The 13,970-nt window shown below is 40.7% G+C and overlaps 1 protein-coding gene across 2 annotated transcripts; it reads right to left on the bottom strand.

Moving 5' to 3' along the window:
* Positions 1-2: 2 nt before the first annotated feature.
* rad54l2 (RAD54 like 2) lies at positions 3-13,674 on the bottom strand. Of its 2 annotated transcripts, none has more exons than XM_023414293.2 (22): positions 13,515-13,674; positions 11,695-11,893; positions 11,131-11,440; positions 10,882-11,018; positions 10,620-10,760; positions 10,274-10,506; positions 9,981-10,163; positions 9,741-9,874; positions 9,449-9,645; positions 8,928-9,270; positions 8,663-8,840; positions 8,251-8,478; positions 7,705-7,823; positions 7,190-7,308; positions 6,623-6,722; positions 6,322-6,527; positions 5,847-6,022; positions 5,009-5,205; positions 4,457-4,641; positions 4,202-4,291; positions 4,024-4,116; positions 3-3,859 (listed from the first exon to the last, which is right to left on the bottom strand). In XM_023414293.2, the coding sequence occupies exons 2-22, from the start codon at positions 11,840-11,842 to the stop codon at positions 2,841-2,843; spliced, it is 4,536 nt and encodes a 1,511-aa protein (XP_023270061.2). In that variant the 5' UTR covers positions 11,843-11,893; positions 13,515-13,674; the 3' UTR covers positions 3-2,840. The 2 variants fall into 2 exon arrangements, with proteins under 2 accessions (XP_023270061.2, XP_087032160.1); XM_087176034.1 differs by lacking the exon at positions 13,515-13,674 and adding an exon at positions 13,261-13,490.
* Between the last annotated feature and the right edge of the window lie 296 nt (positions 13,675-13,970).

Genomic DNA, 13,970 nt, shown 5'->3' with positions numbered 1-13,970 from the left:
ACTGCAATAGAAGAGTGTTTTATTGTTAAAATAACATTGATAACACAGTCATATTCTGCTTCGATCTAGGCTGCATGTACGAAATTCTTACTGGATCAGCCGTCAATGGGTCAAAGTGAACAAAAGGTTAAAAAACATAATACAAAAAAAAACCAATATATTTTCCATCATAAATAAATAAATTTCAGACACTTACATGGAAATAAGGGAAACAACTGCCAGGTGAGTGAACACCAATAAGAAGTTATAAAAAACATTAGAAAATGAAGTATTCCCATGAAACATAAAAATACACATAATTAACAAGAATGGCAAACCATTGTTTTAATATACTAATGATTCCCAAGATTCAAATGTAACATGTTTTCAACAGATTGAGAAGACTGGGAATAAAGACATGGGGTCAGTATACTGTACCTTGTACAGTTCACAAGCAGATATGATCCAAAGTGCCAGCTCCAACTTCAAATCTGAAACAAACCAAATCACAAGTTCTAAAGACATGCTGAAGAAAACTGGAGATGTCCTTGATGATAGAAATGAAGCATCCAGAATGGCAGGGATGGAGCCAGTAGCAAATAAAACAAAAAGTGAACAGTACTCAGACTTTGGGGGCAAAAGGGCCCCACAAGAAAACATCTCTACAAAAAATGTGACTTCATAGGGAATGTTTTGTTGTCTCAGGTTATCCAGTGTTTTCTAAAGGCTAACCACTGCATTTAGCCTATTTTACCAACGGAGGGAAGGGACTTTCCTAAATCTAAATACCTTGAGGTGTCTTCACAACACAGGAACACAAGGCTACAGAGAACAGCAAAGACCTAAACTCCCTAAAGCACTGCAGATATACACTGACACTACTGAAGCTACTTACACTGCACTGCATTTAGGTGAAAAGCTACCATATAATGGCACTGTCAGCTTGGTAAGGCCACCACACCACCTGACAAAGTCATTGGTGGTTGTAATGTAACGTTCATATATATATATATATATATATATATATATATATATATATATATATATATATATATATATATATATATACACACATGATTTAATGGTTGGTGGCTACATTGACTCAGGGTGCATGAATGCAATGGTTTCTACAGTTTTATGAAATATTTATTCTCAAGAGTTTCTGAAAACGATTCATAAGGAAATTATGATTCAGTCAAATCTACACGAAGCGTGTAGGCTGACTCAGCGATGATATATCAACAGATGATCGGGACACTAAAGTAAAGACGGCAACAAAAGAGCTGTGACAAGCTTTTGCGAATGAGCTAGCAACATTGTATCTTCGATTTCACTCCTTTTGGCTTTCACATTTCGTGCTTTTAATCATGATGCTGAATCTGCCTTACACTTGTGTTTTGAGTTTGACACAGACTGTCTAAATGCTCAGTAGTTCTTCCAACAGACTTGTAGAAAGGATGTACTAAGATAAATGCAAAGACTCAAGACCCCTTTGTGTTATTTAAGGCTAAAAATGAAAGAACACAGTCTGAATCCATGTCCCAGCCCATGTTATCAAAGGCTGACATGAAAGTACATTCATTTTAGTTTTAAGAAAAAAAACTGATAACAAAGAACATAAATTTGTTTCCCCGGCATTAATGCAGGGGTGTGTTTATCGTCATGATAGTCACTGGAATAATAAACCATCTCCCTATGACCAAAATCTACACACTGCACAGTATTAACTTGCAATATAAACAATGATAATGACTGCTATTTACAAAGTATCAACATGTTCAGTTATAGTATCACATGTAATATCCTTTCAACAGGGGATGCTACGATGTCTATCAAATTGCTAAAGACTAAAATATGCTCTGAAAGCCTAAAGTTCCTGTTGTTAAAAGGTAAGCCTCGAAGGATTTTCTCAAAATATATTGTTAAGTCTTGACAAATATTAACACCCTGTTCTGTAGCTACTGTGACTTATTTACTGTGGTATGTAGCTTTTCTGTTTTGTTGACTAGAAAAGGAAACTGAAATGAGTAAATAAGTGTTCAGCAGGTCAGTACGGCTGCCATATTTATCAGCAAGTCAAATTATAATGCACTTGACTGTTTCACAGCAATATATCATGAGAAAATCCAACACATTTTAGTCACATCATTCCATCTGAATTCAGAGGAAATGAAACTAACTGCAAGGTGAGGCCTTGCTTACAAATGTAGCAGGGGAGGCTGTGTTTACAAAGCCCCCAATAGTTTCAGCTGGTCCCCGTAAGACAAACGTCTGTTCCCACTGCTCTGATGCTCCAGCTGAACAGTCTGGGATATTCAGCATTAGGATTTGTTACTATGACTTTGTAAAGTCATTAAGGTACAAGTTGATTCTCTCATTTGCGACTGACAGTCCATTTGTGTGTTTGTGTGTGTGTGTGTGAGAGAAGTTTAAAGAGAGAATTAGGAAATTTAGTTCACTGATGATTAGGTGACTGATGTACACTGTTCAAATGGCTACTCTAACAAGGCTGAACCACATATAACTTCACCACAGCCTTTGCCAACAAACTGTATGTGTTCAGGATTAACATAAATTTGTAGCTCCTGAATAGTTATTTCTTTTTGTTTTTATGTCACTTCATCATTCAAGAGTTTCACTTTTTTCTCTCTCTTTCTCACTTGTATTCTGATGTGCTCACACATTCAGAAAGTAACTATGTATCTGGCCATCATTTATGGGTTAGAGTAGATACTGTAACAAAATTCAGAGTTCACTTAGTCATGTAAACGTGTAATCATTCCCATCCCTTATGTCTTTTTTCATTAACCATGATTAACAAGAATGTGTGTGAAACTGCCTCTCTGTGACTTAATGAGTCTCTACTGTCCCGTCACCTCTATAACATCGTCATCAGAACTACTGGCGCCATTCTCTGTACTCTGATATCTGTCCGGTTGGGTCAGAGCTGCCCCCAAAAGGCTGGAGGTGGGATTGTTGTAATGAGAGACAAAGCTGGATGTAGTAGAACTGGAGTTAGGCGCAGAGAACCCCCCTGATCCAGAGAGGAGAGGGGTGGGGAACATCCTCTGCTCAGAGAGCAGCGACTGACTGTAGTTGAGAGGGAAACCTGATGAAAGTAAGCCAGCCATGTTGGGGTTCATCAAGTATGGAGGCAGAGAACCTGGAGCCAGGGAGGAAGAAGCTGCTGCTGAAGGCGTTGATGACATGGGAATTGTGGTGGAAGCAGAGGAGAAAACAGTGGGCAGAGAGGATGGGGAGGGGGTGGGAAGGTGTCCGTTCCCTGTGGCAGACTGTCTCAGTAGGTCTGAGCCTGCAGACGGGAACATGCTCTGTAGGTCAGCCAGTGTTTGTCCTGGTGTCTGAAGGAATGATGATCCACCACTGCCACCCATCAGAAGTGGGTGACTCATGTGCCCTAGGTTTCCCAGTAGGGAGGAGGAGTTCAAACCCACAGGAGGAAAACTGAGCCCACTGGAGCCCATGGACAGTCCAGGGAAACGTGTTGCAGCAGAGGTGCGTTTTCCTCCTATTTGTGTGTTGCCCTGACTTTCAGTACTCTTGCGTTTGGTGCCAGCCATCTCTAATGCTGAGCTCAGGAGGTCCTCACTGAGCTGCCTACTGAGATCACCAGGCTGATTGATTTGTGAACTGCCCCCATCCCCTGCTGGTACAGCAGACACATCTGGGGGTGACGGCAATTCATTCCCCATGCCAGCAGTTGCATCACCTGTGGATGAAGTGTAGCGGCTGAGTTCTCTGAGAATCTCAGAGCTTAAAGGAGAGGAGGGACGCTGTTCCCTGTTGGGGGAGCACTGTTGTTGATCCACAGGGGATGAACAGCCATTACTGACTGGATGAATCAGGGAACCTTGGGTGTCTGTGGAAGAGAGAGAAAAAAATACAGTCATGAAATGTGTACTTCATCTCTGCCTCTGAATTATGTATTCTTATACCCCACGCTCAAAGTCGTATGAGTTGTTTGGATGGTTGTAATGCAAAATTATGCAAGAGGAAACATGAATAATAAATCAAAATGTATACCTCTTGAAGCAGCTGAGCCCCCGACTGCTGGTCTACTGATCTTTCCAGATCGAATAGCAAATATTCTTCCATCATTTGTCCTGATGTAGGTACCTGTGTCGGAGAAAACATGAAGTGTCAGATGAGTTTCCTGAAATGTTCTGTATGCAGAGAGTAATTACTGTGTTGCTGCAACTACCTTTAGATCCTCTGATAACATGGATACTCTCTCCTGCACTGATTCGAGCTTGAACATCCGTTGTGCTGTTGGCTCCTGGGATTACAATATCTGTAGATTCAGAAAAACTGGCTGATGTTAATGTCTGGTCATTACATTTCACAAGACATAATTATTTTTTTGTTGAAAGATTAAATGGTTTAATTAATTTAAAATGTAATATTATGGTTTTGGTTATTTTCAGTGATTTAAGCATTTAAAGATACAATAAATTACCAGTTGTGGTGACAATTCTCTGCACATAGACTCCAGCTTTCTGCAAGAAGTTGACAGGCAGGCTGCCAGCAGAGCTGGAGCCAGCCATGCCCATGCCAACCTGGCGAGGCATCATGGGGATTGGGGTTGACTGGATGGGCCTAACACTTGCCACAGGCTTCTCATCCGGCCTTGCCATGGGACGCCTGGAAATATGAGGCGTGAACTCATAAGATGATCACACACATACTCTAGCAGCAGTGTCTAGTGTGCGGGAAATACATAAAAAAAAACAAAAAAACAAATGTGTACAGCTATAACCTCAAACAAACCAGATGTTAATTTTATTTTTTCAGTTTTTGTCAGTGAGCAAGACTAATTTCCTGAGTTTCAAGGGGAAGTTCGTATTTTAATGCATTCCACCACAGAATGTCAGGAAAACCTCTGTTGGTTAGATTGTAGCTAATTATAGCTGAGGATATGAACTAGAAAGGAACAGAGCTAAGCTGTTAGCCACTACCCAAGCAATTAAAAGAAAGGAATGTGAGATAAAGCATGCAGTCTTAGACCCACCAGCCACGTTGGTTAAATGCTGGTATGTTTGTGAGCGTCTGATCACTGGTTGGATAATAGGGAGCATACGATGGGCGAGAGTAGGGCACAGAGGCTCGTTTCTCATCCTCATAGCTCTTCTTCGCTGCTCTTTTCTCTGCTTTGGTCAGTTTCGACTCCTTCCGATCCACCAGCAAGGACTCATGATGGAAAGGTTGCTATTGACACATATGGAAAAAGGGAAAATTAATTACGGATCAACTGAAGGATATACCATGCAAGAAGCAGTTTGATCCCTGACATACCAGAGGAAACTCGCTGGCTATAAGGGATTTACAATATTAATTAAATAAGGATACTCCTTTCCTTTTCCTCTCTTGCTTACTTACTGCATACTTCATCACAGATAGATATGATTCTAGTTTACAGTGTCAGCTGGGAAATTTAACTATTACTAGATTTATTGTGCAGTTTTCATCACATCCAAATTGGCCAAGTCAGTATTTTTTTCAGGTAACGTGCTCTCATACAAGTTAAGATTCTACTGTTATTCAGTGTATGTGCAATCCCAAGTAAAAAGAACCTTATTTTACAACAGCCTGTTGAAATCCTTAATAAAAAATTAGCCATTTCATGGAGAAGATGAGCCTTCCTGGTCTTTTCTTCTGTTTTTTTAATTAGTGTTGAGACATTCAGAAGTTTGTGCTTTTGTCTGAAAACCAAGGCTACTACCATCCTGCCTGGACATAAAGTGAGCAAATCACATATCAGTCCTCAAGTATGTATATTTAAACATCAAACCAAAATTGCCTCTCTTGCAGAGTCTAGGCCCATGAGTAACACCTATAATCAGCTGTACCTTGGTGATGAGGTGTGGATAAAACTGACAGGCTTGATATATCACTGCCTCAAACTCGTCCCGGGATCCCAGAAAGATTTTGTCCATGTTATGCTCCTCCTCTACAAAGTGCAGCAGTGATTCCACTTCCTTACGAGTAAAGTTCAGCACTGGGTTCAGGTCATCAACCACACGGTCTTAAAACACACACAAACAAGATTTTAAGACTGGATAAATTCAGTTAGGTATTAGTAATTAGAAAAATAAGATCTGGTTAAGAATGTGTTTACAGGCCTGGATGAGGGTTTAATAACATGACACAATAATATCAACAGTGATTCTAGCCTTACCGCTCTTCACGGTGTTTTAAGTTAACTATTCAATATTATTAAAGATTTATCAAAATTAAGAAGTAACTTAAGAGTAAAATTTTGAAAAGTGTCCATCTGATCACTAAATATTAATGGCTCTTGTTTATGTATAAAAAATCTCTTACCAGACATGCCCTGTTTGGAGACCTGTCTGTCATAGATTTTCTTCTCCAAGGTGTAATCACAAACAAGGCGGTAAATGTAGCACGGTTTCCTTTGACCATACCGGTACACCCTACACACTGCCTGGGCATCATGACAGGGGTTCCAGGAGGCATCAAACACAACAACTCGGTTGGCACCGATCAGATTTACGCCTAAGCAGCCCGCTCTGAAAGAAATGCACAGAACAAATGACAAACTTCCCACAAGTGTGTGGAGGATGTGTGAGAAAATGACAAAAGAACAGAGAGAAGAGACACGGACCTGGTAGAAAGTAGGAAGACCCAGGCTGTGTTGTTCCCTGTATCATTAAACTGATTGATAAGTCGCTCTCTTTCTGAGGCAGATGTACTCCCATCCAGTCCTGCAGACAGACATACACCATCTCTTCACACCAAAGAATCTTCACACTAATTTACAGCAAAATGAAGTAGAGTGTATCCTGGTAATATTTTCCATTGAATACCAAAGAGAAGGTAGAGCTGGGAGGTTTTTAATAATGAACATTTCTATTGAATTCTTGTAGGAGTAGTAATTTTATTCATATTTATACTTAACTGTCCCAGAGGGTATATGCAGTATTTACTGTATATATAAAAGCAACAATTTCAAACATCTTTGTTGAATTGCAAATACATTGCTCCCACACATTCTTGTTTCCAGAACACGTTGTAAATTTGCTGAGACAAAAGATTAAATGGGCGAACTTCAAAAATTGCAGCCAAGGATACAAAATCAATAAAGACAATCACAACTGAGGTTTCAGTGCTGAAACCCACACTGTCTGCACAGTTGCTGGTTTAGGACGAGAGCACAGATTGAATGACTCACTGTAGTAATTGAGGTTGCGAACCCAGTTTTGGCTCTGGGAGTCAGAGGAGGCTATGTCTATTGGTATGGGTCTCTTTGATAAGAAGTCCTCAATGACGGTCAGCGTGGACAAGCTTTGACTAGAGGGTACACAACAGAAACAGACAATAAGGGGTAAGAAAAACAAGTAAGTAAGTTTGCTTTGGTATGAAATAAATAACAGTTATTATGAAATACAATAGACTGGTGGCTGATAGAATCAAAGTCAAGAGTTACAACCAATCAGTCAGATGTTTTTTTGTTTTTTTTTTAATAGTCACAGATTTGCTGTATGTTCACTACATGTATGGCTATAAACAATCATCAATTTTGTTTTGCTAAAAGCCTTAATTTTCATTTATTGTTACATTCCTGCTTGCAAAATTAAAATTGAAAAGAAGCAGAAAACTTAATAATATGTAGGAGGATTAAATATCAGTTTTCAAATTGTATGTAAAAAGCTGTTTAATGCGACATATGTTGGACAGTGGAATTACCTAAAAACCAAAATCTTGTCTCCTCTTCTCACACTCTCATCAATTAAATAAAAGAGAAGAACCATCTTGGCAGAGTTTTGAAGAACTCCTGTTTGGTAGTTTGACATAATGTCCTTTGCCTGAAACAAATAAATGGAAAAACAGCAGTTAGATATCAAAGCACTGTAACTCAAAGACACTTTGTGTCCAGAGAAAAGAAACAGCAAACCTCCATACGGACATGACATCAAAGAGTACATGTTGGCAGAGTGAACACATCAGCAATGAATGAACTGAAAATATTTCAGGACTTGGAAGTGTATTTGTCAAGTACTCTGAACTTCAGTACTGGAATGGCACACCTTTATTCATTAGGACATAATTATTAGATGATACACACTGACCAAAGGACCAAAGACTTGCGTTATACGTCCTCACTATGGACTTGGGGATGAATAATGTCTGCGAATCTCCTCAATATCAAATAAAGCATCTGCTGAATTTTTGAAGAAGTTAACGCTAAGAAACAAATCCATTAGCAGAGATTTTAGTTTACTGTTGACTTACCCATTCATATGTGATGACTTGATTGGCTCTATCTTGCGAAGGATTGAGTGGTGGCAGGTTGTTAACTTTGCTGTTGCTTGAGTCGGCTACTTTGGCTTTGAGGCCAGCACCAGGTGCGGGGCAGCGAGGGTTACTAGCTGAAGTGATGTCATCGAGGTCCAGGTCCTGCTCGTTGGCCTGATTCTCCTTCTGCAGGGCTTCATATAGGACGTCTGGGTGATTCCAGATCTGGGGGGGGGGGGGGATCAAGAAACAAGAAGATTTACTCACTCAAAAATGACAACATTTTAATATACATAGAAAAAATGAATCTCAATTATATATATTATAAGAATTAGGTTAGGCTGGACATTTTGAATGTGTGAATCCAGTAACAGAGGTTTCTACATGACAGACAGGAAAGCAGTCTCACCTTGCAACACACACAGAATGCTTTGAGTGGGTTGAGACCGAGCCAGCCACTGTTTCCTGCTTCTCTGAAGCGTTTCATAAACTCGGTGTACAGCGCCCTCTGAATGGGAGAGAGCCGCACTAAGATGACATGCTCCTCCTTGGAGGGAAGCTGGTCCCGCAGCACGTCGTGACCCCGTCTACAAACCAGAAAAGCACCATGAAGAATCCACACTTGTATGCTTCTCTTTTTAAAATGATGTTCTAATTTCTGACAGAAAGCTCACCTCTGGACAAAACCCTCCAGCAGGCTGTGCAGCACATGGCTGCGGTAGCGCATGAGGCGGACATCTTGAGGTGTGCTGTCCACGCACTGTCCATTCAGAATGGGCCGCTCAAACATGTTGCTGAACTCCTGCCGTGTGCCTAAAAAGTCGGGCCTAACAAAGTCCACCATGCACCAGTATTCAATGAGGTTGTTCTGCAACGGGTAACCTGTCAGAACTACTCTGCGTCGGGAGCGGATGTTCTTCAGAGCTTGTGATGTGCTGGCGTGGTAGTTCTTAATGCGATGACCCTCATCACAGATCACCACATCTGGGCCAGGCCGCGCTATGGCCTTTTCAATACCTGAAAAGACAAAGTAACAAGGGAAGACTGATTGAATGAGTGTGTAAATATAAATTAAACAATGTGTTTAGGTTTGCATTTGTATCTCTTATCCTCATTTAAGTTTTTCATGGTGCATAAACAACTTCACAAGACTGCTTTGGCCACTGCTTCCCTTAACCTGATGACTTTTTCTGACCTCTCATGAGTTCTTGCTGCCTATCTTCTTCATCCAGGTCAATGATTATTGGTCCTGCAGGCTTCTTTGATTTCCTCTTCTTGCCCATAACGAAGCTCTTCTTCATGGACAGCAGGCGGTACATCTCATAACCCATGAGCAACACGCCTCCATCTCTGGACCAGTCCTCCACAACCTTGGCCCTGGCGAGTGTTGTTCTGCAGGTCACACAGTCAGTATGATTAACAGCTCAGATATTTAACAATGAATACCTACCCTTGAACAAAAACACATGACATTGCATGTTACATACTTGTGCTCATCGTTGAGAATGTGAACTTTGAATGTGCGGCCAGCGACGAGTATAGGGTCAGTGTCAGGAGAGAGGGCTTCTTGAGGTGGAAGCCAGATGTTAAACTCTGTCAGCCAGTTCTGAAGTGTGTTCACCTTGTACAAAAGGAAACAAAGATTTTGGAGGTTAATTTAAATGAAATAAAATGACTATTTCAGAGAGCATGAATGTGCACTGCATCGCTCCAGTTTGATTACTCACAGGGACAATGGCCAGCACAGTGTGGGCCTCAGTATTCCTCAGCAGGATGTCAATGAAGGAAATGACCTGCAGAGTCTTGCCCAACCCCATGCTGTGAGCAAGGATGCAGCCAAAGCCGCTACTGGTCTTATACCGCTCCAGAGACTCAATGAGGTTATCATAGAGAAACCGGATTCCCCCGATCTGCGATATGAAGGGAACAACGTTTGTGAGAAAACAAGCTGGACTGTGGGTGTCTGTTACTGTGTGTTTATGTTTTGAAAGTTCAAGAGAGACTGAGATGGTGGGCATACCTGGTGAGGTTTGACAGCCCGGGCCAGTTGTGGAGCAAGATAAATGTCTTTTTCCTCTGCAGGGTGATTGATATTAACCAGCACTTGACCCTGGGCGTCAGGCAGATTCATAGCATCGTTGATGTGTGCCCCGCTGCTCTCCTCTGAGCCGGTGGTGCCATCAGCATCCTCATCGGCCGATTCGCTGCTTATCTGCAGGGCGTCTTCATCCCCAGAACTGAGCTCAATGATATCTGGGTCATCAGTGGTGAAGTAGACACTGTGTGAGAGCTTGCTTGATTCTCATATTGTTGAATCACTTGGAAATTATAGTATTATAGTTGCAGAGAACTCTCATCTATCTTACCATCTCTAATGGCAAGTGCAGGCAACTTGGGCTCCACTTTTTCGTCTTCATCCCCACTGCTGTCCAGACAGATCACATCCTGTTTGCTCAGGAGAGCGGGGACCAAGTGAGATACTTCTCCTAAGATTGAAGCAGTGTCAACTGTTGGAAAGATGTTGGAGAAAGGGGTAGAAGGCAAAGTATTACAAAAGATGTCAAACAGATATGTGACTGGATGCAGAAACATTCAAAGGTGTAAGTTCACTGATCGAGTGACGGTCACCTAGTTGAGAGTCTGGGACAGCTGGGGCTGGTGTAGGAAAGTCTTTCCTCTGCTGCTCAAGACGTTTCCGCCTCTCCATCTCTTCCTGTTGAGCAGCCTTGGTTCCAGCCTCCAGCTGATCCTCCTTCAGCAATTTTCTGTAAGCATATGAGAAAAAGGTCAGGCTACAATATAGTACATTATTTGATATACATACAAGTTATTATTTAATTTAGCTGACGAAAAATATCAAACAGAAAACGGATGTACCTGATATTTTTCCTCATGTGTGCAGGCTTAGATGGCTTGGAAGGTTTGGAGCCTTTTGAAGACTTGGATGATTTGGATAATTTGGAGGCTTTTTGTTTCTTGGTCTTGCAGGAAGGTGGCTTGCTCTGGCTTGAGTTCTCCGGGCTGTTTGGAGGCTCAGAGCGAGAGGCAGGTCTGGAGGGAGCACCAGAGGACGGGTGGGATGCAGGCCGAGATGGAGGCTCAGAGGAAGGCTCTCCGGAGGTAGCTGAGGTGGAGTCCCTTCCATCTTGAGCCGTCTCTGTCCTGCTCTGGGCACTGGCAGGCCGATCTTTAGAGAGATAAAACAGCATTTCAGTTCACGTCTGCAAAGATTACTTAACAAGCACCAATTTCTGATATTTGTACTAATACATGTTTCATTTCCTAGTCATTATGAGATCAAAATTAAACACTGTTGGCACAAATATTTATTCTCAACTACAGATAATTGACTGTTTCCAGCTGTTCTCACCAAGTTTACCCATGTTTGTGAGGGCACTGAATTAATAAGGGACACTCAAAAGAATTTAATTTATCACTCACCAACACTGTCATCTTCATCATCTCCATCATTTTCATCCTCATCTTCCTCCATGTCCTCGATGTCCTCCTCTTCCTCATTGTCCAAATACTCCTCTTCACTGTTAAGGCTGGGCTCCAGGTCACTTTCTGAAATTGCCTCTTCAGACATGGCGTCTTACAGGGCTCTCAAAGGATTACCTACACACCTTCATCAGGAGCCCTAAAATGATTAAACACATCACACCTGTAATTTACAATGGTACACCTCATTATCTGAAAATTAGATTTTAAAACCAACAAACATTTGGTATATTTCCTGGATAAAATAGCTGCACTATTAATTGATTATGAAAACTGTCCATCTACTAACTGATTAACAGACTAATCGAACAGACTCGTCTACCGTTTTAGACTTAGTTCAAGTTCAGTTTATTCAGAGAGCAGTGTCACACAGCAGCAGCGCAAATTTCTTTACAAAGTGATAAAAAAAAGAAAAGAAAAAACTCTTGGACTGTTACACTTGAAGCATGGGGCAACACCATTAAGCACTTTGTAGAGAAGGAACAAAATCATTAAAGTCAGTTTTGTCATGTTTTTGACGCTTGATAAAATGAGCTAAAAGTGTAAGGAAGGCCTGTGTGTTCAGTTCTGTGTTCAGAACTGTGTTCAGAACTGTGTTCCTAACCCCAACTCGTCATCGTTGCAATGGTAAAATGGTAAAATTTAACTTTATTACCTTTACTAAATTAAGCCCCAACACCAAGCAGGAAGAACAGCGGAAACAGAAACACTATTCATGGAGAAACAAGAACTGGTATCTAGGTGTATGTCAGAACCCGACAGAGACTTAGAAGTATTTCTGGTATTATACAAGGCTACCCTAGTAATGCTGTTTAAGTGTGAACACAAATTAAGGGCAGCATTAATAATAATTTGTGTTTTTTCTTTTTTACTTTTTCAGTGGTGGTATGGGAGTCTGATTCCAGATTATACAGACTGGGAAGTACTGATAGATAGCTGATAGAGAATACTATAAAAATTATATTATATATGGACAGAAAATTAGACCAGACATTTAAACAATAAGATGAGGTTGACCTGATAACGAAGCACAAAGATAAATATTTGGAGTACATACATACTGCACTTTATCTTAGTGACATATGTTTACGTCCCTTTTGTTCATTAGATCCTTTGGTAGCCCATCCAAATTAAGCTATTATTATAAGACTCATATAATACGTTTGCATCAGTATGTATCACACATTGAATGCCAGACATCTGGGCCCATTGATAACGGATGTAAACATTGCTCAGTACTGAATCTAATGTTTAAAAATTGCGACTTTACGTTGCACATGTCCTGACCCATGAGAGGGATTCCCTCCAATGGCCGAGGATGGAGGCAGCTAGCAAGTAGCACAAAGCTACCTCTGCAGCAAATAGGTTATGTTGTTGTTATTGTTAGTGAACATGAACAACAAACAGCCGTCGTTAGTTATTTACTTATTGGGCTTCCTAACTGAATGCATATGAATACTATTGTTTCTCAGGCTGAGTCAGCACATCAATATGCTAGCTACTTACACAATAAACGCAATTTCAAACACCGAAACCACGTAACCTCCTCTGTCCATCTGTGGCAGCAAAACAGGGTGGCTGGCTGTAACTGAAGCTGGAAGAAAAAGCAGCTTCCCCTGATGAAGCGACCGTTTTGTCGGTTGTCGTTGCGAGATACAATCTAATACTGTGGCGGTGTAACGTTCACATTGCTAATGCTAGCCTGAATTACGGCTAGCTAAGACGCGTCAGTTTAACACTGGTCTGTAGTTGGAGCTCACCTTGTATGATGTGTGCTGTACTCTTCAATGAACCTGGCTGTTAGTGCGTATAACGGTCAGTCAATTAATATCTACAGTAAGTTCATGTAAATCAACTGAAAAAGGTTGCTAATTTCCAATAATTTTTTTTCCAGCGTGACCATAAATGTCTTCCCCGGAGAGGTTACTCCAACTAGGGTTCCGGGAGTGAAAAAGCCCGTCAACCAAGAAAACTTCAAGAAAGCAAAAAATTAGATAACTCTTAATGCTCGCAGATAGATAGATAGATAGATAGATAGATAGATAGATAGATAGATAGATAGATAGATAGATAGATAGATAGATAGATAGATAAATAGATACATAGATACATAGATACATAGATTCAATTAAATAAAACAAATACAAACTTATATAGAATAAATAAATAGACTGAATAAAGTATAAAAATTTAAAACAGATATAAATATTGCTAAT

Source organism: Seriola lalandi, unplaced genomic scaffold, assembly GCF_002814215.2.
Source record: "Seriola lalandi dorsalis isolate HSWRI2012SDOR001 ecotype SW California unplaced genomic scaffold, Sedor1 jcf7180002054522, whole genome shotgun sequence".
NCBI classification, from domain to species: Eukaryota; Metazoa; Chordata; class Actinopteri; order Carangiformes; family Carangidae; genus Seriola; species Seriola lalandi.
This window is presented reverse-complemented; position numbering and strand designations above follow the sequence as displayed.

Coding starts and splice junctions, on each gene's coding strand:
- rad54l2 (XM_023414293.2), bottom strand. CDS start 11,842: ATGTCTGAAGAGGCAATTTCAGAAAGTGACCTGGAGCCCAGCCTTAAC. Junction 10,164..10,273: donor GGGCTGTCAAACCTCACCAG/GTATGCCCACCA, acceptor TTCATATCGCAG/ATCGGGGGAATCCGGTTTCT. Junction 4,642..5,008: donor GCATTTAACCAACGTGGCTG/GTGGGTCTAAGA, acceptor TCATATTTCCAG/GCGTCCCATGGCAAGGCCGG.